Raw genomic sequence first — 24,864 nt, forward strand, 5'->3', positions numbered from 1 at the left:
AGTCTATGTGAGTCTATGGGTCTCTGTGTGAGTATGTTAGTCTATGGCTCTCTGTGAGGCTATGTTAGTCTATGGGTCTCTGTGTGAGTCTATGTTAGTCTATGGGTCTCTGTGTGAGTCTATGCTAGTCTATGTTTCTCTGTGTGAGTCTCGCGCGATGAAATGAGATGGACTCAGTCCCATCACCAATGACTGCACAAAATTAACCGTCACATCACCGCGTGCCGTTCGGCACGATGTTTGACGTTTCGACCAGTCTACTGGGAGCTTCGTCAGGAACCGTTTTCACGTCTAATTCAGTTCCCGGAAGAAGCTTCCGGCACGTGGAACAAAACGTCGGACATCACCCCGAACATCGTGTGGTACGACCCAGGAACACGTATGGAGTCACCACGTGCCTTTTCCCCTTGCAGGCCAATCCCTGGTGGCCCGTCTGGCCCGCGGGGCCCAGCCAAACCAGTCTCTCCCTGCATGGACACAGACGTGAAAACAGCCACGGAATTCCCAACGACGACGCACCGAAGACCACGACAAAGGACCGTTGGTTTGACTTAAGCTGTGCAGATAAAATAAGGAATAAACAACTTCCTCTGTAAGTCACAATTTGTGGTAAATGTGCTTTCCATTTATATACTGCATCGACAAAGATCCACCCCTATATAGCCTGAAGAGACCTTTGGGGCAAGCGCTGTTAGCGAACACCTATGAAAGGTGGCATGGCACACGAGGGTGTGGGTGGCCAGCACCACGCCCTGCCGCCTTTGACTCCCGAGTGGCGATGTTTGCACACCGCACCAGGTACTCATTTGAGGCCGAGTCGACGTAGGGAAGGCCCACGACCGCTTCAGATAATCGTCACCGGTGTTGACCATGAGCGAAAATCGAACTCCCCACAACAAAGATACACGCTCGTCTCATCGTGAAAGCCAATGCGCGCTTCTTCTGGCTGCTGATGTAGTTGCAGAGCAACAGGTGACAACTACACATTCAGGTGGTCAAGCTAGATAGCCGCGTCAGGAGCGACGGAGCAGTGTATCGCTAGAATGTGCGTTGAACTTCTTTCGCACCACACGTAGCACACCGCGCTGATCGGGCATTGCGTCGTTATTGTAGGATCTGTTCTGGGTGGCCGCAGTCGTGCACTGGGGGAGTATTCAATTTCTCCATTCGTGCATCAGGTATCCGCATCTGCTGGCATGGTTTGTGCGGATGTGGCTTAGGGTGGACCGTGGGGGTTCGTGGAAGATCAAAACCAGAGCTCTTCTGCGTTGGATCTTTCACAACAAGGCGGATTGTTTTTTTTTTATGGGGGGGGGGGAGGGGAGGCTGTTCTTGTGAACTCAATGTTCCAGATATAAGAATAGGTTTTACCCTTTCTGGCAACAAAACAGTTGTTACGATGTTAAAACACCAAAACTGAAACCTCTTGCAAGGAATCATGTCTGCATTAACCACATATGCTTGTGGTCAGAATGCAAACAAAAAACATACTCTGATAATAATATATGCATTGTCTTTGAAACGGATTGGTCCACACCAGAGACAGCTTTGTTTAGAGCCTAGTCTCAAACAGTGTGAGACCAGAGCATGTTTTTGTCTGCGTGTTCATCACAAGTACACGAGGTTAATGCAGTAACTCTATTCCATGCAAAAGGTTTCAGTTTTGGTGTTTTACCATTTTAACTCAACTGTTTCATTGCCAGAGAGGGTTAAACCTATTCTTATACTGGTAGGAACCTCCTGGTTACACCAGCCCACAGGGGATTATTGTGTCCGTCCGTCCATCGTGCAGGGAGGGGCTGGGTGGGGAGGGAGGGGCTGGGTGGGGAGGGCAGGGTGGGGAGGGGCTGGGTGGGGAGGGTGGGGAGGGGCTGGGTGGGGAGGTTGGGGAGGGGCTGGGTGGGGAGGGTCTGGTCACCCCGTGGTGCCCTTATATAACTCAACGTTTAACCTACTCACGCCGGCTTGTGCCCGCCCTCACAATCGGGCATATTTGCGGAATACACCACGCCGCCGTTGACCCTGGCCATTGACCGAGCAACCCAACGTTCCTACCAGCTTCCTCCGCAGGAGGAATGTATTATGTTGACACCGTCCCCATGATCAACGTTCCAGCTCGGACCAAAACAGGCGAGGGCTCCCGGCCTCTCGCCAGCAGGGGGCGCAGGGCAGCCGGCCGGGTTAAAGCTCCACGTGGATACACCACCCACACACCCCACCCACGTTGCTTTCACTGCCAAACACCCTCGACATATTTTTCGCAGTTAAACATCTGGTGAAGAAAATGCATAAAAAGAAACAGGCGTTTGCCCCGTTCTAGCAATAAAACAGGAGGCGTTGTGATCAAACACCAAGTAGAAACATCTTGCAAGGCATCAAGTCTGCATTAATCACAGATACTTGTGGCAAAACATGCAAACAGAAAAACATGCTCTGAAAATATTTGCGTTGTCTTTGAAACCGATTGGCCTACCCCAGAGACAGCCTTCTTTATGGCCTTGTCTCACTACCCGTGTTAGAGCAAAAGGCGGACAGTACAAAGACAATGCACATACCAAAGCATTTATATATCGGGTCGAGCAGTTATATCTATGGGACCTTTTCTGCAAGCATTAAAAATAATGAAAAAAAAGGGTGTTTTCCTTTCTGGAAATAAAACAGGAGTTAAATGTTCAAACACAAAATAGATAACTTTTGCAGGGTATCAAGTCTGCATTGACCACACGTACTTGTAGCAAAACTTGAAAACATTCATGCTCTGATAAAAAAAAAAATGCCTTGTCTTTGAAACCGATTCGCCGACACCAGAGACAGCTTTCTTCTGCACTTTCACCAGCCGGGAAAGAAGGCCGTTTCATTGCCAGAGAGGATAAAACCTCTTATTAATTTTGATTTTAAATTTTCGTGACTGCAGGAATCTATACTCTTTGGTTCTTTCGGTAAAGTCACGTAGGTATAGGTATACCTACGTAACTCTTATGAATTGTTTGTTTCATCACTTTGACCGTGGCACAAAAAAGGTCCCATAGTTTAAACATGTTTCGTGTTTTGTGACAGCGGTGCAACAATTCTGCGGCACACTTCCCACGGGGGGAGGGGGGGGGGCCTTGCGGGACAGCGTGGGGCCTTGTGGGACAATGGGGGCCTTGTGGGACAGCGGGGGGCCTTGTGGGACTGTGGGGGGCCTTGCGGGACAGCGGTGGTCCGAGCGTCCCGTGGGGCACGTGGGGCGGGGTGCAGCAAAGCGTCCACCGCGTGACCACCGACATCCCAACACAACCCGCACACACTGAATAGCGCGCATTACTACACACCAATAATGCATCCTTACCAATTATTGCTGCTTGTTCCTACGTCCTATGAAGAAGGGACACTGCCCGAAATTTCGCCTTTGATATTTAAAAAAAAATTGCGGCAGTGTTGAGATTTTTTTTATTTGATGTACTGTACTCCTAATGGAGTCAAAGTTGCACAATGGTTAGCACATTATTTAATTATTAAGCTTCATGTCTTACAAGTATTACGTAATGGTTATAAAACCTATGCCTAATGAGTTGTAACATTTTGTATTGACGTAATGATTCATCATCATTTAGAACCATTTGCCAATTTACAGCTATTTGATGAAGGCCTCCCCTTGCCACGTCGGTGGTGGGGGTTGTTCGACCATACTTCACCGCAGCCGTCTTGCGCCGATTTAAATATCGCTCGCTATTGACGCTGGCCGTGGCGGGGAATCAAACTTATTCGTGGGTTGCAATGTGGTGCAAATGGAATGGGGTTTTCCCCCCGTTAGCGACGCTTCCTGATGAGGCAACACAACCAAGGGAACTTCAATTGCATTCACCGCTCGGCCACTCGAGACCACCACGCACAGTGCTTTACAGTCGGAAGTGAATTCCCACGATGATCGCACTTACGCGTTGCACAATTTAATTAAATCACCAGGCCACGGGAAGAGAAATTGCAGGACCCGCAGGACAAAGGATCGGCTCGTTGTACAAAATCAATGCGTAGCCGAGACAAAGGCCTTTAATGGCGGTGAGATGGATGTGCTTTGGACCGCGGGGTGATCAGAAAGGGCGACGCGAAGACCGAACGTCAAATTCGATCGAGGGAGAAACGGGGTCCAGAGGTGCAGCTAAGAGGTGGAGATAGGGTCAGGGGTCAGTTGTTGTTGGGGTCTGGCAGGTCAGTGTGCTCAGTCCCCTAACAACGTGCCCTCTCGCCCTTCCTGCTACCGAGCCGTTTCATGAGAAGAGGTTTTTCCCTTTTTTTTGGCAACAAAAAAGGTGTTAAGATGTTAAAACACCAAACTGAAAGCTCTTACAAGGAATCATGTCTGCATTAACCACAATACTTGTGGTCAGAATGCAAAAAAAAAACATACTCTGATAATATGATGGCATTGTCTTTGAAACGGATTGGTCCACACCAGAGACAGCTTTCTTTGGAGCCTCGTCTCAAACGGTGTTAGACCAGAGGACGCCAGAAAAAAATGGGAAAACATATTCTCATATTTTGGTACGAGCAAAGGAGGCCCCATAACGAGCCGTTTCACTTGGAATTCGATTTCCACCGTCGGTGACCGTGGCGCCGCCGCTGCTGCGTACCTTCTGCCCGTCAGCGCCATCGTCTCCACGCTGCCCAGGCAACCCGCTGAGGCCGGGAGATCCCAGTTCTCCCTGCCACGTCGCAACGGAAACATCATCTCAACGTATTAATTCTAGATTTGAAGCTTTCGTGACTGCAAGGATTCATACTCTTAGTTTATTCGGTAAAGTTACGTAGGTAAAAAATGAAATTAAATTTAATAAAAATAAAATAATAAAAATCACGACGTTTCGGAGGCAACACAAGTCCCCGTCATCAGGTGGGAACGTCACAGCCAGATCACTTGATACAGCAAAACTGGCTGTGACGGTCCCACCTGATGACGGAGACTTGTGTTGCCTCCGAAACGTCGTGATTTTTATTATTTTATTTTTATTAATTTTTATTTCATTTTTTACCTACGTGACTTTACCGAAAAAACTAAGAGTATCTCAACGTGGCATCATAAGGGGGGCACACCCCCCCCACTCCCCAATCCGACTCTCCCACGCCGATCCTGGTTTTTGTCTCCTGGCCCTGGGTTTATTAGATTGAATAAATGCTAAAGGAATGTTTTACGACAACACAATTTTGGATTTTTATAGCATCTAAAATAAGCCCGCGTATGAAGAGGCACCTCTGTAGAAGCCGTGGGTGGGAATGTTTATTTTCTCGCGAGGCAGTCAGTCATAGGCAGAGGAGATAAGGGATGATTTTGAGGCTGGACAGCACATGCGGGGCGGACGATTGAGGTGAAGGGAGTTCCAGACCGCGAGGGCAGTGGAGGTGAATGAGCGACCTCCCACTGGCCTCAGATAAAAACGTTCCCCGTGACGCGCGGTGTTGTGTTGACGCAGAGCACACAACCAACAGAAGGCGAGTGAAAGAGAGACGGACGATGAACGATCTCCTCGTCATTTATTTACCGGTCTCCTCCCGATCGGGCGATGTGTGATGATGTGGAGTCTTTCCACGGCATCATTTACGAGGTCGGGGCTCGCACTTTGCTGGGCACAAGCTTTGGCTGCGACTACAGCGCCATCCAGTGGCGTCGGCTGTACGGCCCCCTGATTTCAGGATTTAAATTTGAGGGTCCCCTTGCCGCCCTCTCTTTAGAGCCCGGCGCCTTGGGTCTCACCCGGCCCCGCAAGCCACGGCGCAGTTGCACCGCCTGCACACTCAACAACTACTCCTCTGGGGCAACTGCACAGTGCGTTGATGAATGCAAACTGGTGTTAGGTATTGGGGGTTTAGAGTCCCCCAGTTCATTGGGGGTCTCGGCTTTTAGAGCCCCGGAAGCCGTCACGTTATGATATATTACATCCCGTACGTATAGAGATTCCCAGCCTGTTGAATGACCAAATCAACCGGATCTCGTGATCGAAGCAGAGTTGAGCCTGGACGGTGACCGGATGGGCAAAAACCGCATCGCGACTGAAATGCAAGCTCCGGCTTTGCCGCTGGCTCCAATCGGGAGTGTAGCGAAGCCCGCTGCCCAACAGCCAGACAGAGAGGGTGAGAAACAGGCGGTGGGATGTTGCGGGGGAGAAGTGACACGAGGCAGGTGCCGCTCACCTTTGGGCCCGTCGGGCCCTCCAGGCCGATGCCGGATGGTCCCAGGTCTCCCCGCAGGCCTTGGATCCCCTGCGGGGGCAACATCGCCGGGGCAAACCCTTCCACGCGCCGCTCACTTTCGCCAGAAAACACAACCATCCCACAGCGCCCTTCCCTTAATGTCCCAAGCATAGCATTGGAATATCACAGAGTTAAGGGTTAACGGTGAAAGCGCAGCCCTGCAATGTCTGGCTCACTCCTACTGCTGCTGGAAGGACTTTGACAAGATAGAGCTACAGAGAGTCCATCCTGAGGGTATTGAGCCTCACCCTTCCACGGTGGCCAAACGTCTTGAAGAGGTGGGATTACAGTACCACCTCTTTACCCCACGGTGGCGAGATGTTAACTCCCTCGCCTGGTATACAGGAGGTCATCGGTTTGATCCTGACCCCTGATGCCTGTACATTTGCAATTGCATGTTCTCCCCATGATCGCGTGGATTTTTCTCCGGGTCCTCTGGTTTTTACCTCCACATTTACAAACATGCGCTGAGAGTATTTGACTACTAAAAATGTCCACATGATAAGCCACTTCATTGAGCTATCATTTGTGGCTTAGATGCTGCTGAAAAAGAGCTATATATATCTCAGTGCGCCTTACCTGGTAAAATAACACGAGTTTAGATTTAGTATGTTGAACTTCTTTCGCACCATACGTAGCCAGCCGCGCTAATCGTAGGTGCGGTGTTGTCATGCATGTAGAGTGATCGTCATTTGCGGTGAAATTATTGATACCTTGGGTCCAGGAATGCCTTCACCAGGAGGACCTCTTGGGCCCGGCAAGCCCCTGGGGCCTTGATCTCCCTTGCAAGAGACAACATAGTACAGGTTGCACCAGACTGAAGAATGCAAGTCAAAAACAGACGCCGACATTAACAAATGCAGACGACCGCTGTTATTCATCTCCATAAAGAGACGTCAACGCTCGGCAATGTTTGACAGTGCCCTCAAAGGGAGGCGACCGCTACCTTGTCCCCTGGAAGACCTTTGCCTGACAGCCCCGTGGATCCTGCAGGTCCGGGAAACCCCAGCTCCCCCTGGGTGACAGCAGAGCATCGATCAACGCACAGCACATCGACGGGGACATGTAGGCGCGCTCGCACGTACACTCGTGCCGACAAAACGACACGGTCAGACCAAATCACAACCGTGTCGCTCTAGTCGGACTTGATTACAGCCGGACGATTTTCACAGTTGCATTGGAGGACTCTCTCCGATGTATGCTTTGGGTTAATGCGCAGTATGTTTAACTTTTTTTTTATTATTTTAACAGGTAAGGTCCACTGATCTATGTAGCTCTTTTTCAGAAGCGACCTGGTCACAATTGAGAGCTCAACCAAGTGGCTTATCATGTGGACATTTATATCAGCCAAATACTCTAAACGCGTGATGTTGATTTTAAATGTGGAAGGAAAAACCGGAGGACCCGAAAAAAATATCCACGCGACCACGGGGAGAACACACAAACTCCGAATACACACGGGATAAAACCCCCGACCTCCTGCATACCAGACGAGGTAGCTAACATCTAAGACCAGACAGACATCAGAGAAAATTAACGAATATTATAAACAATGAGTGGGAGGAATGGCGTGTTCCCCGGCGAGTGTTGGCGGAGGAATCGAGAGACGGTGTTCACCTTGTCGCCCTTTTGTCCGAAACCCGCCGGCCCCAAGGGGCCCCGTGGGCCATCGTTCCCTCGGTCTCCCTACGCAGTCATCACACAATTCATGTCACATCATCTCGAACCAAACCGGTACTTTGTTCGCTTAGAAAAAAATAGCTCATCCGTATACTGTACAACTTTGGCCTTACACCGAATCACAATTCACCACGCCGGTTCAGTGCGTGTTGCTTGAGGCAGCGAGTACATATATGTATATGTGGAGGCACAGAAATATGATACAACATTAAATGTTGCTGCACTGCCCTCTGCTGGCCACAACATAGCGCCACATACTATAACACCTGCTATGCATGGCGGTCACCCATCCGAAGCGGCAGCCAGGATCAAGCCCAAAGCCCAGCTCAGCTTCTGAGATGCTATGAAATCGGCCGCAAAATTCCGGGTAATTTAGTCATGGGCACAACACCGGGAATGCCGAGGAAATTCCCCTTTCCAAGTAGTAGCCAGGCTCTCCCTTGCTTAGTTTCCGAGATCCGACAAGTTGAGACGAAATTCAGTGGGATTTGGTGGTCTAATGACATATTTGTGCCGACAAGCCCCGGCAGAGAGTCAAGTCCTGCTGGCAACGAGCCAACCACTCTCACTCTCTCCGCTTGGACTGTCACAGTGATGATGGCCCATATTACCTGTGGGTCAAACGTGGACAAGTAACAAACAGGAGATGATAATAATAATAATAATAATTTGGGCACGTTTGGTATTAGCGCCGTTCTCATAGCGCAGGGCTGTAGTGCGAGCGTCGTGAATCACGGACGTAAGTCTGCAGTAATTTTGCAATCGGGGGCCAATTCGCTCCGTTTAAAATCCCATTTGAGTAATTTGCGTTTTTTCCCTTCAATTTGCCGAAGTTGGACCTTGAACGGAGGCACACAAGGGACTGCTCGCCTCGAATGATGTCGGGGCACCTTTTAACATCCACTGTGAAACAAGTGGCGCGTAGTGTTTGTATAAAAAATACCCGCAGCAATAACCAGGGTGGCCTGCCGGATTCGAACTGCGATAACTCTGCAACAAACGAGCTACCACTGGGCTTGCGTCATCGCCGATTTTCAGTAATTGAGATGTTTTTGTTTGTTTGGTAATTTTCATTAGCATTTGAATTCTGATGTTTAAGACGAGACTTATAAACTATGCATTTAATAATTAAATTGACTCAATGCCATCAGTTTCAGAGTTGGTAAACACCACAACGCCAATAGATGCTCACACAACGCGCACCGTTTATTGTTATGAAGGCGCCGTATGTTTATGGGAGAAATTACGGCTGTCTTCGAAAGTGAGTGTTGGTTGAGATTGATCAACCGATGAAACGTAACATGGCAGTGCGTGATCCCAGGCTAATTAGCAGGGAGATTCCTACAGGAAATTAATAAATTGGTGGAGCAGGTGTAAAACCACCACCCAAAGCACAGGGAAACACGCGACTCAAGCCCCTGAACCCGCAGCGTCCAAAATCCCTCGGCTCCGTCCTGCGACACGAGGATAAAAGTGAAAAATGCATTCGCGTTGCCACTTTGCGAACATGTTTCGATCTGATTTCTGCTTCATGATCTTGCCCCGTCTTGTCTTCCCACTCTCTGTCTCTCGCCGTTTTCTTTGTCTCTCTCTCTCTCTCTGCTATTGTATCGTATTTGTGAGATAAAAAAACATCTATTTCGTGTGACTGCTGTAGATGCAAGGCAACCACTACAATGTCACATTCAGTTGGTCACGCCAGAAAACCGCGTCAGGAGCAGCGGCAGTGGAGCGCAGCGATGGTCTTCTTCGTATTTGAGGAGCGGCCATCAGATCGTCACGTGTAGTACGGTGTGTTCTGGATGACCACAGTCCCACACCGGAGAGTTTTTCATTTTCAAGTTGTGCATAAGGTATGTATGTTGAACTTCTTTCGCACCGTATGTAGCCAACCGTGCTAATCGGAGGTGTCGGGGAAGGACAATAAACTAAACGCAAAAAAGCAATTCTCAAGAAATGAGTTTTCAATTTACATTTAAAAGTGCATAGCTCCAGTGGCTTCCTAATATCGGAAGGAGGAGCGTTCCAGACGGCCGCAGAAGCGCGTCTGAACGCGCATCGCGATGCGGTGGCCACCGTCTTTGTTTGACGGCTCGCAGATAAAAGCCGCTGCTGCTGTTGCGAGGATGTCCGGGGTTCACGTGCGTAGAACGAGACAGAGGTTGTTGAGAGGGTTATCACGTGTGTAGAACGAGAACGAGGTTATTGAGAGGGTTTATCACGTGTGTAGAACGAGAACGAGGTTGTTGAGAGGGTTATCACGTGTGTAGAACGAGACAGAGGTTGTTGAGAGGGTTATCACGTGCGTAGAACGAGACAGAGGTTGTTGAGAGGGTTATCACGTGCGTAGAACGAGACAGAGGTTGTTGAAAGGGTTATCACGTGTGTAGAACGAGACAGAGGTTGTTGAGAGGGTTATCACGTGTGTAGAACGAGACAGAGGTTGTTGAGAGGGTTATCACGTGTGTAGAACGAGACAGAGGTTGTTGAGAGGGTTATCACGTGTGTAGAACGAGAACGAGGTTGTTGAGAGGGTTATCACGTGTGTAGAACGAGACAGAGGTTGTTGAGAGGGTTATCACGTGCGTAGAACGAGAACGAGGTTGTTGAGAGGGTTATCACGTGTGTAGAACGAGAACGAGGTTGTTGAGAGGGTTATCACGTGCGTAGAACGAGACAGAGGTTGTTGAGAGGGTTATCACGTGTGTAGAACGAGAACGAGGTTGTTGAGAGGGTTATCACGTGCGTAGAACGAGAACGAGGTTGTTGAGAGGGTTATCACGTGCGTAGAACGAGACAGAGGTTGTTGAGAGGGTTATCACGTGTGTAGAACGAGAACGAGGTTGTTGAGAGGGTTATCACGTGCGTAGAACAAGAACGAGGTTGTTGAGAGGGTTATCACGTGCGTAGAACGAGAACGAGGTTGTTGAGAGGGTTATCACGTGCGTAGAACGAGACAGAGGTTGTTGAGAGGGTTATCACGTGTGTAGAACGAGACAGAGGTTGTTGAGAGGGTTATCACGTGTGTAGAACGAGACAGAGGTTGTTGAGAGGGTTATCACGTGTGTAGAACGAGACAGAGGTTGTTGAGAGGGTTATCACGTGTGTAGAACGAGACAGAGGTTGTTGAGAGGGTTATCACGTGTGTAGAACGAGACAGAGGTTGTTGAGAGGGTTATCACGTGTGTAGAACGAGAACGAGGTTGTTGAGAGGGTTATCACGTGCGTAGAACGAGACAGAGGTTGTTGAGAGGGTTATCACGTGTGTAGAACGAGAACGAGGTTGTTGAGAGGGTTATCACGTGCGTAGAACGAGAACGAGGTTGTTGAGAGGGTTATCACGTGCGTAGAACGAGACAGAGGTTGTTGAGAGGGTTATCACGTGTGTAGAACGAGACAGAGGTTGTTGAGAGGGTTATCACGTGTGTAGAACGAGACAGAGGTTGTTGAGAGGGTTATCACGTGTGTAGAACGAGACAGAGGTTGTTGAGAGGGTTATCACGTGTGTAGAACGAGACAGAGGTTGTTGAGAGGGTTATCACGTGTGTAGAACGAGACAGAGGTTGTTGAGAGGGTTATCACGTGCGTAGAACGAGACAGAGGTTGTTGAGAGGGTTATCACGTGTGTAGAACGAGACAGAGGTTGTTGAGAGGGTTATCACTTGTGTAGAACGAGAACGAGGTTGTTGAGAGGGTTATCACGTGTGTAGAACGAGACAGAGGTTGTTGAGAGGGTTATCACGTGTGTAGAACGAGAACGAGGTTGTTGAGAGGGTTATCACGTGTGTAGAACGAGACAGAGGTTGTTGAGAGGGTTATCACGTGTGTAGAACAAGACAGAGGTTGTTGAGAGGGTTATCACGTGTGTAGAACGAGACAGAGGTTGTTGAGAGGGTTATCACGTGTGTAGAACGAGACAGAGGTTGTTGAGAGGGTTATCACGTGTGTAGAACGAGAACGAGGTTGTTGAGAGGGTTATCACGTGTGTAGAACGAGAACGAGGTTGTTGAGAGGGTTATCACGTGTGTAGAACGAGACAGAGGTTGTTGAGAGGGTTATCACGTGTGTAGAACGAGACAGAGGTTGTTGAGAGGGTTATCACGTGTGTAGAACGAGAACGAGGTTGTTGAGAGGATTATCACGTGTGTAGAACGAGAACGAGGTTGTTGAGAGGGTTATCACGTGTGTAGAACGAGACAGAGGTTGTTGAGAGGGTTATCACGTGTGTAGAACGAGACAGAGGTTGTTGAGAGGGTTATCACGTGTGTAGAACGAGACAGAGGTTGTTGAGAGGGTTATCACGTGTGTAGAACGAGACAGAGGTTGTTGAGAGGGTTATCACGTGTGTAGAACGAGAACGAGGTTGTTGAGAGGGTTATCACGTGTGTAGAACGAGACAGAGGTTGTTGAGAGGGTTATCACGTGTGTAGAACGAGAACGAGGTTGTTGAGAGGGTTATCACGTGTGTAGAACGAGACAGAGGTTGTTGAGAGGGTTATCACGTGTGTAGAACGAGACAGAGATTGTTGAGAGGGTTATCACGTGTGTAGAACGAGAACGAGGTTGTTGAGAGGGTTATCACGTGTGTAGAACGAGACAGAGGTTGTTGAGAGGGTTATCACGTGTGTAGAACGAGAACGAGGTTGATGAGAGGGTTATCACGTGTGTAGAACGAGACAGAGGTTGTTGAGAGGGTTATCACGTGTGTAGAACGAGACAGAGATTGTTGAGAGGGTTATCACGTGTGTAGAACGAGACAGAGGTTGTTGAGAGGGTTATCACGTGTGTAGAACGAGACAGAGGTTGTTGAGAGGGTTATCACGTGTGTAGAACGAGACAGAGGTTGTTGAGAGGGTTATCACGTGTGTAGAACGAGACAGAGGTTGTTGAGAGGGTTATCACGTGTGTAGAACGAGACAGAGGTTGTTGAGAGGGTTATCACGTGTGTAGAACGAGAACGAGGTTGTTGAGAGGGTTATCACGTGTGTAGAACGAGACAGAGGTTGTTGAGAGGGTTATCACGTGTGTAGAACGAGACAGAGATTGTTGAGAGGGTTATCACGTGTGTAGAACGAGACAGAGGTTGTTGAGAGGGTTATCACGTGTGTAGAACGAGACAGAGGTTGTTGAGAGGGTTATCACGTGTGTAGAACGAGACAGAGGTTGTTGAGAGAGTTATCACGTGTGTAGAACGAGACAGAGGTTGTTGAGAGGGTTATCACGTGTGTAGAACGAGACAGAGGTTGTTGAGAGGGTTATCACGTGTGTAGAACGAGACAGAGGTTGTTGAGAGGGTTATCACGTGTGTAGAACGAGACAGAGGTTGTTGAGAGGGTTATCACGTGTGTAGAACGAGAACGAGGTTGTTGAGAGGGTTATCACGTGTGTAGAACGAGACAGAGGTTGTTGAGAGGGTTATCACGTGTGTAGAACGAGAACGAGGTTGTTGAGAGGGTTATCACGTGTGTAGAACGAGACAGAGGTTGTTGAGAGGGTTATCACGTGTGTAGAACGAGACAGAGATTGTTGAGAGGGTTATCACGTGTGTAGAACGAGAACGAGGTTGTTGAGAGGGTTATCACGTGTGTAGAACGAGACAGAGGTTGTTGAGAGGGTTATCACGTGTGTAGAACGAGAACGAGGTTGTTGAGAGGGTTATCACGTGTGTAGAACGAGACAGAGGTTGTTGAGAGGGTTATCACGTGTGTAGAACGAGACAGAGATTGTTGAGAGGGTTATCACGTGTGTAGAACGAGACAGAGGTTGTTGAGAGGGTTATCACGTGTGTAGAACGAGACAGAGGTTGTTGAGAGGGTTATCACGTGTGTAGAACGAGACAGAGGTTGTTGAGAGGGTTATCACGTGTGTAGAACGAGACAGAGGTTGTTGAGAGGGTTATCACGTGTGTAGAACGAGACAGAGGTTGTTGAGAGGGTTATCACGTGTGTAGAACGAGAACGAGGTTGTTGAGAGGGTTATCACGTGTGTAGAACGAGACAGAGGTTGTTGAGAGGGTTATCACGTGTGTAGAACGAGACAGAGATTGTTGAGAGGGTTATCACGTGTGTAGAACGAGACAGAGGTTGTTGAGAGGGTTATCACGTGTGTAGAACGAGACAGAGGTTGTTGAGAGGGTTATCACGTGTGTAGAACGAGACAGAGGTTGTTGAGAGGGTTATCACGTGTGTAGAACGAGACAGAGGTTGTTGAGAGGGTTATCACGTGTGTAGAACGAGACAGAGGTTGTTGAGAGGGTTATCACGTGTGTAGAACGAGACAGAGGTTGTTGAGAGGGTTATCACGTGTGTAGAACGAGACAGAGGTTGTTGAGAGGGTTATCACGTGTGTAGAACGAGACAGAGTTGTTGAGAGGGTTATCACGAGAGGGTTATCACGTGTGTAGAACGAGACAGAGGTTGTTGAGAGGGTTATCACGTGTGTAGAACGAGAACGAGGTTGTTGAGAGGGTTATCACGTGTGTAGAACGAGACAGAGGTTGTTGAGAGGGTTATCACGTGTGTAGAACGAGACAGAGATTGTTGAGAGGGTTATCACGTGTGTAGAACGAGACAGAGGTTGTTGAGAGGGTTATCACGTGTGTAGAACGAGACAGAGGTTGTTGAGAGGGTTATCACGTGTGTAGAACGAGACAGAGGTTGTTGAGAGGGTTATCACGTGTGTAGAACGAGACAGAGGTTGTTGAGAGGGTTATCACGTGTGTAGAACGAGACAGAGGTTGTTGAGAGGGTTATCACGTGTGTAGAACGAGACAGAGGTTGTTGAGAGGGTTATCACGTGTGTAGAACGAGACAGAGGTTGTTGAGAGGGTTATCACGTGTGTAGAACGAGACAGAGGTTGTTGAGAGGGTTATAACGTGTGTAGAACGAGAACGAGGTTGTTGAGAGGGTTATCACGTGTGTAGAACGAGACAGAGGTTGTTGAGAGGGTTATCACGTGTGTAGAACGAGACAGAGGTTGTTGAGAGGGTTATCACGTGTGTAGAACGAGGTAGAGGTTGTTGAGAGGGTTATCACGTGTGTAGAACGAGACAGAGGTTGTTGAGAGGGTTATCACGTGTGTAGAACGAGGTAGAGGTTGTTGAGAGGGTAATCACGTGCGCGTGTGTGTGGGGCGGCGGTGGTGTAGCGGTTCGCGTGCTGCACTACCAACCCGGCGATCTGGATTCGATTCCCGCTCGCGACCAACAACACCAGTGACGATTCATTATCTGAACTGGTCCTGGGCCTCCCCTCGGTCGGCTCATCCTTAAATGAGTACCTGGTGCGGTGCTTTAGAACATCGCCACTGGGGAGACAAAGGCGGTCGGGCATGGTTCTGGCCACCCACCCCGTCGTGTGCCGTGCCGGCCTGCATAGGTGCTGCTCGCTAACAGCACTTGCCCCAACAGTCTATTGAGGCTACACGGGGGATCTTTGTCTTTGTTGAGTGTGTGTGACGCGGCGCATCGTGCGACCCGAACCTTGGCGCCCTGAAACCCTTCCCCTGCGAGGCCTCTCTCGCCCGGCTGTCCCTGAGGTCCTGGTGCACCCTGAACAGCACAGACGGGCAACGCAGGCGCACGTTCATACAAATAACATACAACATACATGTTAAAGACCCCCCTCCCGTGTTGCTTGTTCAAGGATGTCAGGGCTGTTATGAAGGTCGGTGCACACGAGGGGATGGTCCGACTCGAACCACGCCCATCCGCCTTTGTCTCCGCACAGCTGATGCGTACACACTGCACCACGTGTTCATTTACGGTCGAGTTGAGACAGGTTGGCTACTGATGTCATTCATGGCCAGAAACCAAACCCATGTTGCGAGGGATCAAGGCACCGTTGCACGAGCCACAGTGCCACCACTGCCTTCACATAAACAACAACATCGACAACCGCCATTCGCCACTAAGTGGCGGTGACATCCCCAAAGTGCTTGTGCCAGGCTACTCAATGCACACAACACACACAGACAAGACACACGCGCATGTAATGTTCGTCAAAATCATTTTGGAGATACCACTTCTTGGCCTGTCACTCCGACGATTGCACGTTATTATTAACTTACGACCGGGCCGTTGTCGGTCTTCTGGAGCAACACGCGTGCGAATAAAGACGGCCGTGCCGGAGTGCGTGAGTGCGGTGCGGTGTGGCCTCTCGCCGTGCCTGCGCTGCCTCACCGGTAGCCCAGGTTCACCGATCCCAGCGGGGCCCGCAGGTCCGGCTCTGCCTGGGAAACCAAAGTCGCCCTAGGAAATGCGCACAAGACGCCCACACGCACACACACACAGAGACGCGGATTCCCTTGGAGCGGTGCTTCTTCTTCACCTGGCGTGCACGCTGCACCCTCTAGGGGTGCGAGATGCCCTTTTTGGGGGTGCGAGACATGGGCAGATTTTTTTTTTAGAAGGTAAAAAAAAATAAGTACAACAACTTCGTTTCATCACACCCTATGTATTTATTAACATTAATTTTTTTTAGGATTGAGAAGCAAATAGGGTCTAAGGCCGCAGTAGACGTGAAGAACCACTGCCCTAGAAGAGTCTGTGGGGCCCGCTGCGTAGGTAGGTCCACGCGGTTGCGCCAAAGGAGCTTTCTTTGTTTCCATTGAACCACAAACCCAGCGGGGTTCCTCGAGAAGGTTCTTCCATCACGCGGAGCGAAACGTCGGACATCGTGCCGAACCACACGCGGAACAGTCTAGAAAACGCATCGGAGAGCTTCAACAGACTCTCGAGGCAAGGTGCCGTCAGCGAGCATCTATTAAGGCTGGCAAGACGCACGAGGGGACGCTGTGACTAGCACCACGCCTGGCCGTCTTTGTCTTCCCAGCGCTGAACGTTCACACACTTCACCAGGTGCTCAACAATGAGGCCGGTTCGACCTCGGCAAGTCTCAGGACCAGTTCAGATATTTGTTCACTGTGGTTTGCCATGACCGGGAATTGAACTCGGCTCGGTGCGTTCACCACTACGCCACCACGTCTCGCACGCACGGACTTACAAACAAAGCCTTAACAGACTGTTGGGGAAAGTGCTGTTAGCGAACCGGTAAGGGATGGTCCGCATGATGAAAGAGTACAGAAGGTGAGCGATATCATCACCACCGCCTGCACCACCAGCACCAAAGACAACGATCCCCCGTGTAGCCTTAACAGACTGTTGGGGCAAGTGCTGTTAGCGAACACCTATGAAGGCCAATACGGTTCACGAGGGGGCTGGCTAGCCAGAACCGCCGCCTTTGTCTCCCCAGTGGCTATGTTTACACATCGCACTAGGCACTCATTTTAGGCTGAGTCGACCCAGGGGTGGCCCATGCCCGGTTCAGGTAATCGTCATTGGTGCTGGCCGTGAGCGGGATCGCCGGGTTCGTAGCGCAGCGCGCTCACCGCTACACTAACAGCTCCCCACACACACTGACACTCGTAGGCACACGCGTGTTGCTCCTGACTCCCACTCGCAATGAAACCCGTGAATCTTGCACATTCTGTGACAGCCGGCACGAAGCCCACACACGGCCGAGGAGGGGTATTTTTGCTCGTGATTTATGAAAGCCAAACGGAGACCTCCCACCGGGATGGTTGCGGGCAACGAACGCATCACCGGTGACGGTTCTGAAGCGGTGCCGCGAATCTCGATGAACGGTAAAAGCGAGAGTCGCCAGGAATCTCGTCCCTCAAACGATCCGAACGCGTGCCGAGTGGTGATGCCGGTTGGCGCTGCGAAAGAACTCGGCTTTGAAATCGCCACTCGTGACCCGAGGCTCGACGCGGTTTTGCCCGTGCGAGCCTCTCTTTTGATCTCCATTGTATTGGCATCTCTTGAAGTTGCAACCGAGCAAAAGTAAACGTCTAAAAGGGGACGTACATAAATTACGTCACGCACCTGGGGGGGGGGGGGGGGTGAGACATTTGTGACGATGTGTGACGAAGGGGGGGGGGGGGGTTGAGAAATGTGACGTCACTTCAAAATGTGCAATTTTAAATAAATATAAACAACACGTTCTACTTAATTAAATAGACTTTTTGATAAATATTTCTCCTACAACATCAGAATGCAGCGGCAAATTAAATACGCACTACAATGACAATAGTTTAAAGCGATTTGAAGTATGTTTTATTTTTTTTGGGGCGGGGGGGGAGAGGTTTGTGACGTCATATTTGAGGGGGGGGTCTGATTTTTGTGACGCCGTGTGACGAGGGGGGGGGGGGTCAAAATCGTCCAAAATCGCGTGACGTCATTTATGGACTGCCCCAAAGGCACAGATGGGCTCAGCACTGTCGAACAGCACAATAACAAAGTGTTAACACCGATTAGTATTTTTTTGCATGAAACACCGATGTGCACCGAGGCTTTAGCGATCAGAATTTGGCTGAAAAGCAAGAAGACCGCCCGTGCCTGTGGGTGCCTCTTATTAAGCTCTGTCTCTCTAATCCAATAAACGCTTCTGGCTATAACTTTAAATCTTTCTGCTCTGCTTCCTGGGCGAATGCGGGCGTTTGTGGGTGGTGGGGGACGAGAACCAATTGTACGAAGTAAATTTTTTTAAAGAACATTGAGAAACACTCGTAAAAAAACGTATTCTGCAAGAAGCGTACTTTCTCCACGAACAGCGATGGCTGCGTAGGAAACGTTTCTGACAGTGAGGTATTGCGTGTCTGCGCGTTGCTCTTGCGGGCGAATCAATGCCGGATTAAGCTAGTGCGGGGTCGGTAGTATATGTTATAAAGAGGCCCTAAATAAAAAAAAACATAAATATTAAAACACGCTATTTTAACTTGCATGGTAAAGTAATTGTATTTTTTCATTTGCAATACAGCCGGATAATACCACAAATCGCTAACCTTAAACACACATTAGTTCATAAAAGTTTAAAGCAGTATAGTACTATAGTATTAGAGCAAGTGCAGAATCACTGAACCGGAATTGACAGCTTGAAAGCGTTTAGCGCGGGGCCCATGAAAGTGCGGGGCCCGTAGCACGTGTAGCTACATGTATAGCTATAAATGCTAGTTTTGCGACGAGGATAATCCGGCACTGGAGCGAAGACGTCATCGCCGTCTCTCTGGGGCAGCCAGGTCGCGCGGAGCTGCTCCCTGGCCTCTGCTGTCACGCGGTGAAGGCCTGCTTACCTTAGGTCCTGGGTGTCCAATGCCCGCCTCCCCCTGCACACCTGGAGGGCCAGGCAAGCCCCTCTCTCCCTGTCCGGCACATGCAAAGACAAAGATCCCCCACATAGCCTTAACAGACTGTTGGGGCAAGCGTTGTTGGCGAGCACCTATTAAAGGCTGGCACGGCGCACGAGGTTATGGGTCGACAACACCACGCCTGGCCGACTTTGTCTCCCCAGTGCTGATGTTTACACACCGCATCAGGTACTAATTTAAGGCTGAGTCGACCTAGGGGAGGCCCAGGATCGGTTAAAAATGCGACATTGTTATTGGTTGTGAGCGGGAATTGAACTCGGGTCGCTGGGTTCGTAGCGCAGTGCACTAATCACGGCGCCACCGCTCCCCATGCATACACACACGCGCACGCACACACGTGCAAAGTTATGACACTGCCATGCTGCTCAAGAGCTGAGTAGTTGTATATGAGCACGCAGATGCTTCAAGAAAATGTAAGCCGGGCTCCAATCTGTCGCTACCTAAAAATACTAATATTTGTTTTAAGATATTTTAATTCTCCCACGATGCCCCATGACAATGAATACAGCGTTTTACCTAATACCAATGTATTCACATTTAAAAAGGAATATTCCCATTGTTTTTAAAACCTTCATTATTTATTTTACCACTGTGGCTGAACTCAGGCCCAAACACCTAAGACGCCAAACAGTCAGCAACAAATAACGCAACTGATAGTAAAACATAATGAGAATCCGTACGTTTCTTCAATGGATCTAGGATACGAGCATTTTGGGAAAAGAGACGATGGGAGGGAACTCCCAAGGCAAGCGGTGCGAGCAAAGAAGCAGAAAGCGACGTGAGCCGCGGTGTGGCGGTGGTCAAACAAAGTCGTGGGTGAGACAAAGCGATCAGCCTGCTAGACCTTGGCCCTCTTGCGTGGGTTGTGCAATTGGTGAGCGAAGTTCACAGCCATGTTAATCGCAACAGAAGGTAGATAATTTATCACGAATTATATTTTTTGTCTCCAAACATAGCAAGCAGAGCTTAGACAATGATTGGTGCCGGATAATGACGTTGCTCCTTACCGCTCGTCATCGGTTCCCGATCTCGTCTCTAAGTTGTTTTCTCTCTCTCTTCGAGAGCGAGCGAGTACTGTGCGTTTTACAAGCTGAAATTATTATTGATTCCCGCCTTTCAAACTGAAAAGCAGGAATCAACTGGTTAATTTGAAACAAAACATGGCAGCTTTTGCCATCTGAATCAGTAGCCTGGGGCTACTACAGCCCTTTTCTGTGCGCGCACACAGCCCGTTCTGTCCCCCCCCCCCCCCACGGCTCCCACCGCCCTTGCCTATAATCTCAGCCGCACTACACTGTGTCACCGTGAGAGTGTTCATCTCCTGCATACTTATTTGCCTGGCATGTGTCATGAATTCCACCCCCGCACGGCACAACAAATCCCGTGAAAGGGAATTTTGTTAACCGCCACAATGCACCTTATGTTTTAAATTTTAAAGGACCGCTTTCAGCACATTCAGAGTCGCAGAGGCACGCTGGGATATTTACGCGCCAGGCCGTCGTACTGTAGGTCAGACAGCCCAGTGAGCTTTGCCATCTCGTGACCCGTTTTCAGACGCGCGAGTCGCAGAAAAAAATCGCAGAAATCTGCTCTGCGTTCCGGACAGACACTCCAAACGGCGCGTTTCAATGCCGCTCATTGTTGCACACAGAGATAAGCTCTCAGAGCGTGCAGTCATGCTCGCTGCCGGCTAACTATAGTTTCATTTGTACAAAATATGATAGACTGTAAAACAAACACTTGCAATACGGCTCTCGTAATTTTATTGCATTCAGCTGTTCAAGTCGCAATAATTCATTGTGCCGCACCAGGGCGAGTGCCCTGACCGACTCTGCCGCAAGTCAAGCCGAGTGACCCGCGAAGCACCCAGATGCCCACCGGTCCAGGGTAATTGACAATGAACTCGCTTTTCTCACAAGACCTGCTCCGCGTCCACATGTCCTCGAGTTAGGCGACGGACAAAAGGCGGCGTTGTGGCGTCAGAGACCGCAAACATTGGCCGGTGTGTTTCCAGAGCCGCGACATTCCCTGGGGATTCCCAGCCTGTGCCACCATCACGCCGCAGGGACACATCTCATCTCGGGTCGCCATCTCTGAGCTACAAATAAAAAAGCAACCAGGACACATCATTTGGACGGAGAAAATCTCCCAAATGACAAAACGATCATTAATAAAGTAAAGTTGGACAAACCTGGGAACACAACTGGCAATGGAGCATTTTCATCGGCTCTGCTGTTCGAGGAGTATTCGTGTCGATGTCACTGACCACGCAGTGCCTTATCGGAGCTACTTTTTGGAAACAGAGGAATACATTTTCTGAAATCTGATGTGGATTTCAATGGCCACCAGGGTCCGGTGAAATGTCTTTGGAAGCCCAGTGCGAAATGCCCCCTCCGAGGCGTCCTTGGCCTTTACTGAGGGGGGAACTGCCAAACCCGCCCCCTCCTCCCTGGCCCCACTTCCTGTGGTTGCCACTGATGCTGCGTCGTTCGTGAACACGGTTGTCCGGACAAACTTAATCTGAAGGCACAACTTCTGCCGTCGCCGCGACAGCGGGATATGAATCTGGAATTCTGTCACGCGATACTAATGTATTTGTGTCTGCGAGTTGTGCAAATGTCAGACGTTCTGCAAAGTCTGGCAGTTCTTTATCAGGTTAATTTGTGCATTATTTGTTTGCACCAACGATGATTACAATAAAGAATGTGACTTTCAGTGACGGCTTTACGCGTACAAACTATGGCAGCTCGTATCGTGCAGGTGACTTAACTCTGCAATATCGCGGTCGAAAATAACGTGCCAATTATTGTGGACAAAACATGCTTTCGGAACAACGATAGCCGATGCATCTTATCTTCAGATGTTGCCCCTACAGAGGAAGACGCTTGTCATGCAAACCAGAGTATCTGCGGGGTGGCATTGAAACTGAGCAGCTGCTACGGCGGCAGCGCGAGTTTCAGGGACCAAGTATAAAGCCACCGACGCCAACGCTCTCACGAACGCGTTTCCAGGACACGGTTTAAAAAAAATGCAAAAGAGAATAAAAACTCCCCCGCTGCTGACAGTCCGAAGTCTGGACGCTGTCGTAAATAACGTTGCCAACTTAAATCATTCTCAAGCTTTTAGAATGGTTTTGTTTTTGTTTTATTTACGTCGACGCAGACACAGGAGACGGCTCAGTCTGTGCCTCCATGCCAACGAAGGCACTAAAACGCGAACGACAGGAGTGTAAATCTCATCGCGCCCAGGCAGCCATTCGAAGATTGGCAAAACTTTTACGCGTTAAAAACCAAAAGCGATAAAAGTGAATGAAAGATAATCCGCGAAGAACAACGGAAGAAGTGTAAAAGTACACAGGGGATGACGTAATGATGAACGTTGGGAATCGCATCGAGAAACCTAAATATGGACGCGTTGTTCAGGGAACAATGTCAATCAGAGACATCGTATTGACTGTCAAGCGACGTAAGCGGCAGGCTTTGGCATGGCTAGAAGGGATGATGGTCAAAGGACAAGACAGGTGATGGAATGACAGATCACCAGGGAGATGGAAAGATAACATTAGCTCGGGGTGCAGGAGTGAGATGGATCGTGGAATCTCAATGCCGCGAGGGATGGGAAGAACGTGGGGAGGCCTTGGTGCCACAGGTGGATTGACCCTGGCTGTTGATGGTGGAAATAAAAATTACGTTTCTGAGCATCGAATGTGCACCTTGCTACAAACCACATTTTAACTCTAAAGTCAATCTTTGAATTGTAAATGAAAAATAAACATTTGGTGATCGTGCGTTGGCAGTGGTGCATGAGCACAAATAACCAAAAAAAATGACCCAACACATTCGTCAATAACAGCCCTGCCTCCGCGTGAAACGACAACGACTGCCCCATCGCAACACTCGGCATGAGCACGAAGCGTCATTCCTTTTGTAAGAGAAAGGCAGCGAAATGTGCATCGTGCACCCCTTTGCTTGACAACTCTTCGTTATCACCGAGCCCACAGCAGAAACAAGACGTTGCGACAATTCCCAATGCTGAAACTGAGAGAGAGAGAGAGACAACGAGAGCGGACAACATCGTAGAGTAGTCCTGGCGTGAGCGACGCGACCTGATGCGCATTTCTCGTCGGCGGTGCCTTCGTTAGGATCCCCTGCCCGCGTGTCGCTCGCATGTCATTTCCACATTCGTCATAGGGGCAGCATCTCCCAGGGAGGAATGAATGCCCGTCCATCTGTACGAGGAATGCCTGGATGTATGCTGTGTAAATAAGCTCAAAAAAACAATACTTCTATTTTTCAACAACCTAATCTGTTAATTCACTGGTAGCTGTCGTTTTTTTTAGCGCGCATACTGAGGCTGACAGAAACGTCCAGACAGCTATTCAGAAGAAACAGAAAGAAAAAAAACTTTCACCAATTTGGTTTGTTTGACAGGTGAAATCCAACCCAAAGCACAGTAAAAACATCGCCGCAGCCACGGAGAGCGAGACAAGTCAGCCACAGCCCAAGGCCATCTGCGGCGTAGACCGGTTAATAGGAGCGGCAGCACAGACACCGCATTTGGCCCTTTTACTGTCACTGTGTTGCACACAAGCCTCCACCGTGCACAGTCAGACACCCAATATCATTATCAGCGTCAACATCATTTTCAGCGGCTGTAGGAGCAGCAGCAGAAGCAGATGCAGCATTGGCTTAATCACCAGCAGCAAAATAATAATGGTCATCATCAGCAGCAGCAGCAGCAGAATTTGCAGCAGCATCAGATGCTGCATTGTCTTTATCACCAGCAGCAATAGAAGAATGGTCATCAGCAGCAGAATCTGTTTCAGCAGCAGCAGCCAAAGGAGTAGAATGGTGATCGACAATAGCATAATATAAAAAAGTAACGGCTTGTCCATAGATCCCAATGCAGGCCCCTTGCTGAGAAAGAGTGCTGAGGCTCAATACGGTTTCACTGAATAAATAAAGGACTGCTGCTGCTGTACTACCACTGTAATGTATGTCAAGCGACACGTGCTTGAGTCCATCATAAGATTTTTCAAAAAAAGGTCACTAAATCTGTCCAAAGCGAAACTGGTATATATTCACAACATTGATCGCCGCTGCCAAAACATATTTACCCCAATCATTATTTGCAACACTTTCAGTTGGCTCAATAATAACTCAACCATCGATAATAATGCTGCTCGACAACCTCTTTGGAGAAATAATCCCCATCATAAACGATAACTATCCACTTCAAATAACTGTGCCACACGGACTGTTCTTGGAGTCCCAAGGCAGAGTGTCACGTGCAGCCCCCTAATTCATTAGCGACAGGCAACAAAAAAAAACACGCACGGCCCCGTTGTGGGTGCCCTCTTTTGTGTGAAGTCCTGGGTCAAAAATTGCCACTTTTGTGCTCCCACCTACGGGTGGCCCTACTGCGGGCATTAAAATTCCATCGGACGCGTGTAAAAGTTGCCTTTTTTTCTTGTTGCTGAATGGAAAAGGCCCGGGCACGCGCGGCCACGCCTGCCCGACGAACAGCTGTCAGCATCTGCAGCGTCGCACGCACGCACGCGTCTGACGCACCGAGCCCGAGCTTCTACCCGTCGTCTACCCGACCGCACCACACCCGCCGTGGGAAGCAGCGATCAGAGGGAGGGCCCGCAAGCCGCTCGTTAATTTAATAAACCGGTCACGGCCGTTTTCCGAGCATTCCAGACGTGCGTGCCAACCGGACACCTGCGTACTAACCCACTGCTGCCGGTG

General features: G+C 49.5%; 1 protein-coding gene across 1 annotated transcript in view; it reads right to left on the reverse strand.

Annotated features, from left to right (window-relative positions):
• Window positions 1-24,864, reverse strand: part of LOC133344764 (collagen alpha-1(XXVIII) chain-like) — a 76,964-nt gene that overhangs the window by 25,181 nt on the left and 26,919 nt on the right. The window contains 9 exon segments of the mRNA XM_061554901.1: window positions 399-467; window positions 4,614-4,685; window positions 6,169-6,237; window positions 6,942-7,010; window positions 7,175-7,243; window positions 7,846-7,914; window positions 15,390-15,458; window positions 16,089-16,157; window positions 19,040-19,108. Coding sequence (XP_061410885.1) covers window positions 399-467; window positions 4,614-4,685; window positions 6,169-6,237; window positions 6,942-7,010; window positions 7,175-7,243; window positions 7,846-7,914; window positions 15,390-15,458; window positions 16,089-16,157; window positions 19,040-19,108 — 624 coding nt within the window.

This window comes from Lethenteron reissneri, chromosome 20 (assembly GCF_015708825.2).
Source record: "Lethenteron reissneri isolate LAM-NWPU_2019-01 chromosome 20, ASM1570882v1, whole genome shotgun sequence".
NCBI classification, from domain to species: domain Eukaryota; kingdom Metazoa; phylum Chordata; class Hyperoartia; order Petromyzontiformes; family Petromyzontidae; genus Lethenteron; species Lethenteron reissneri.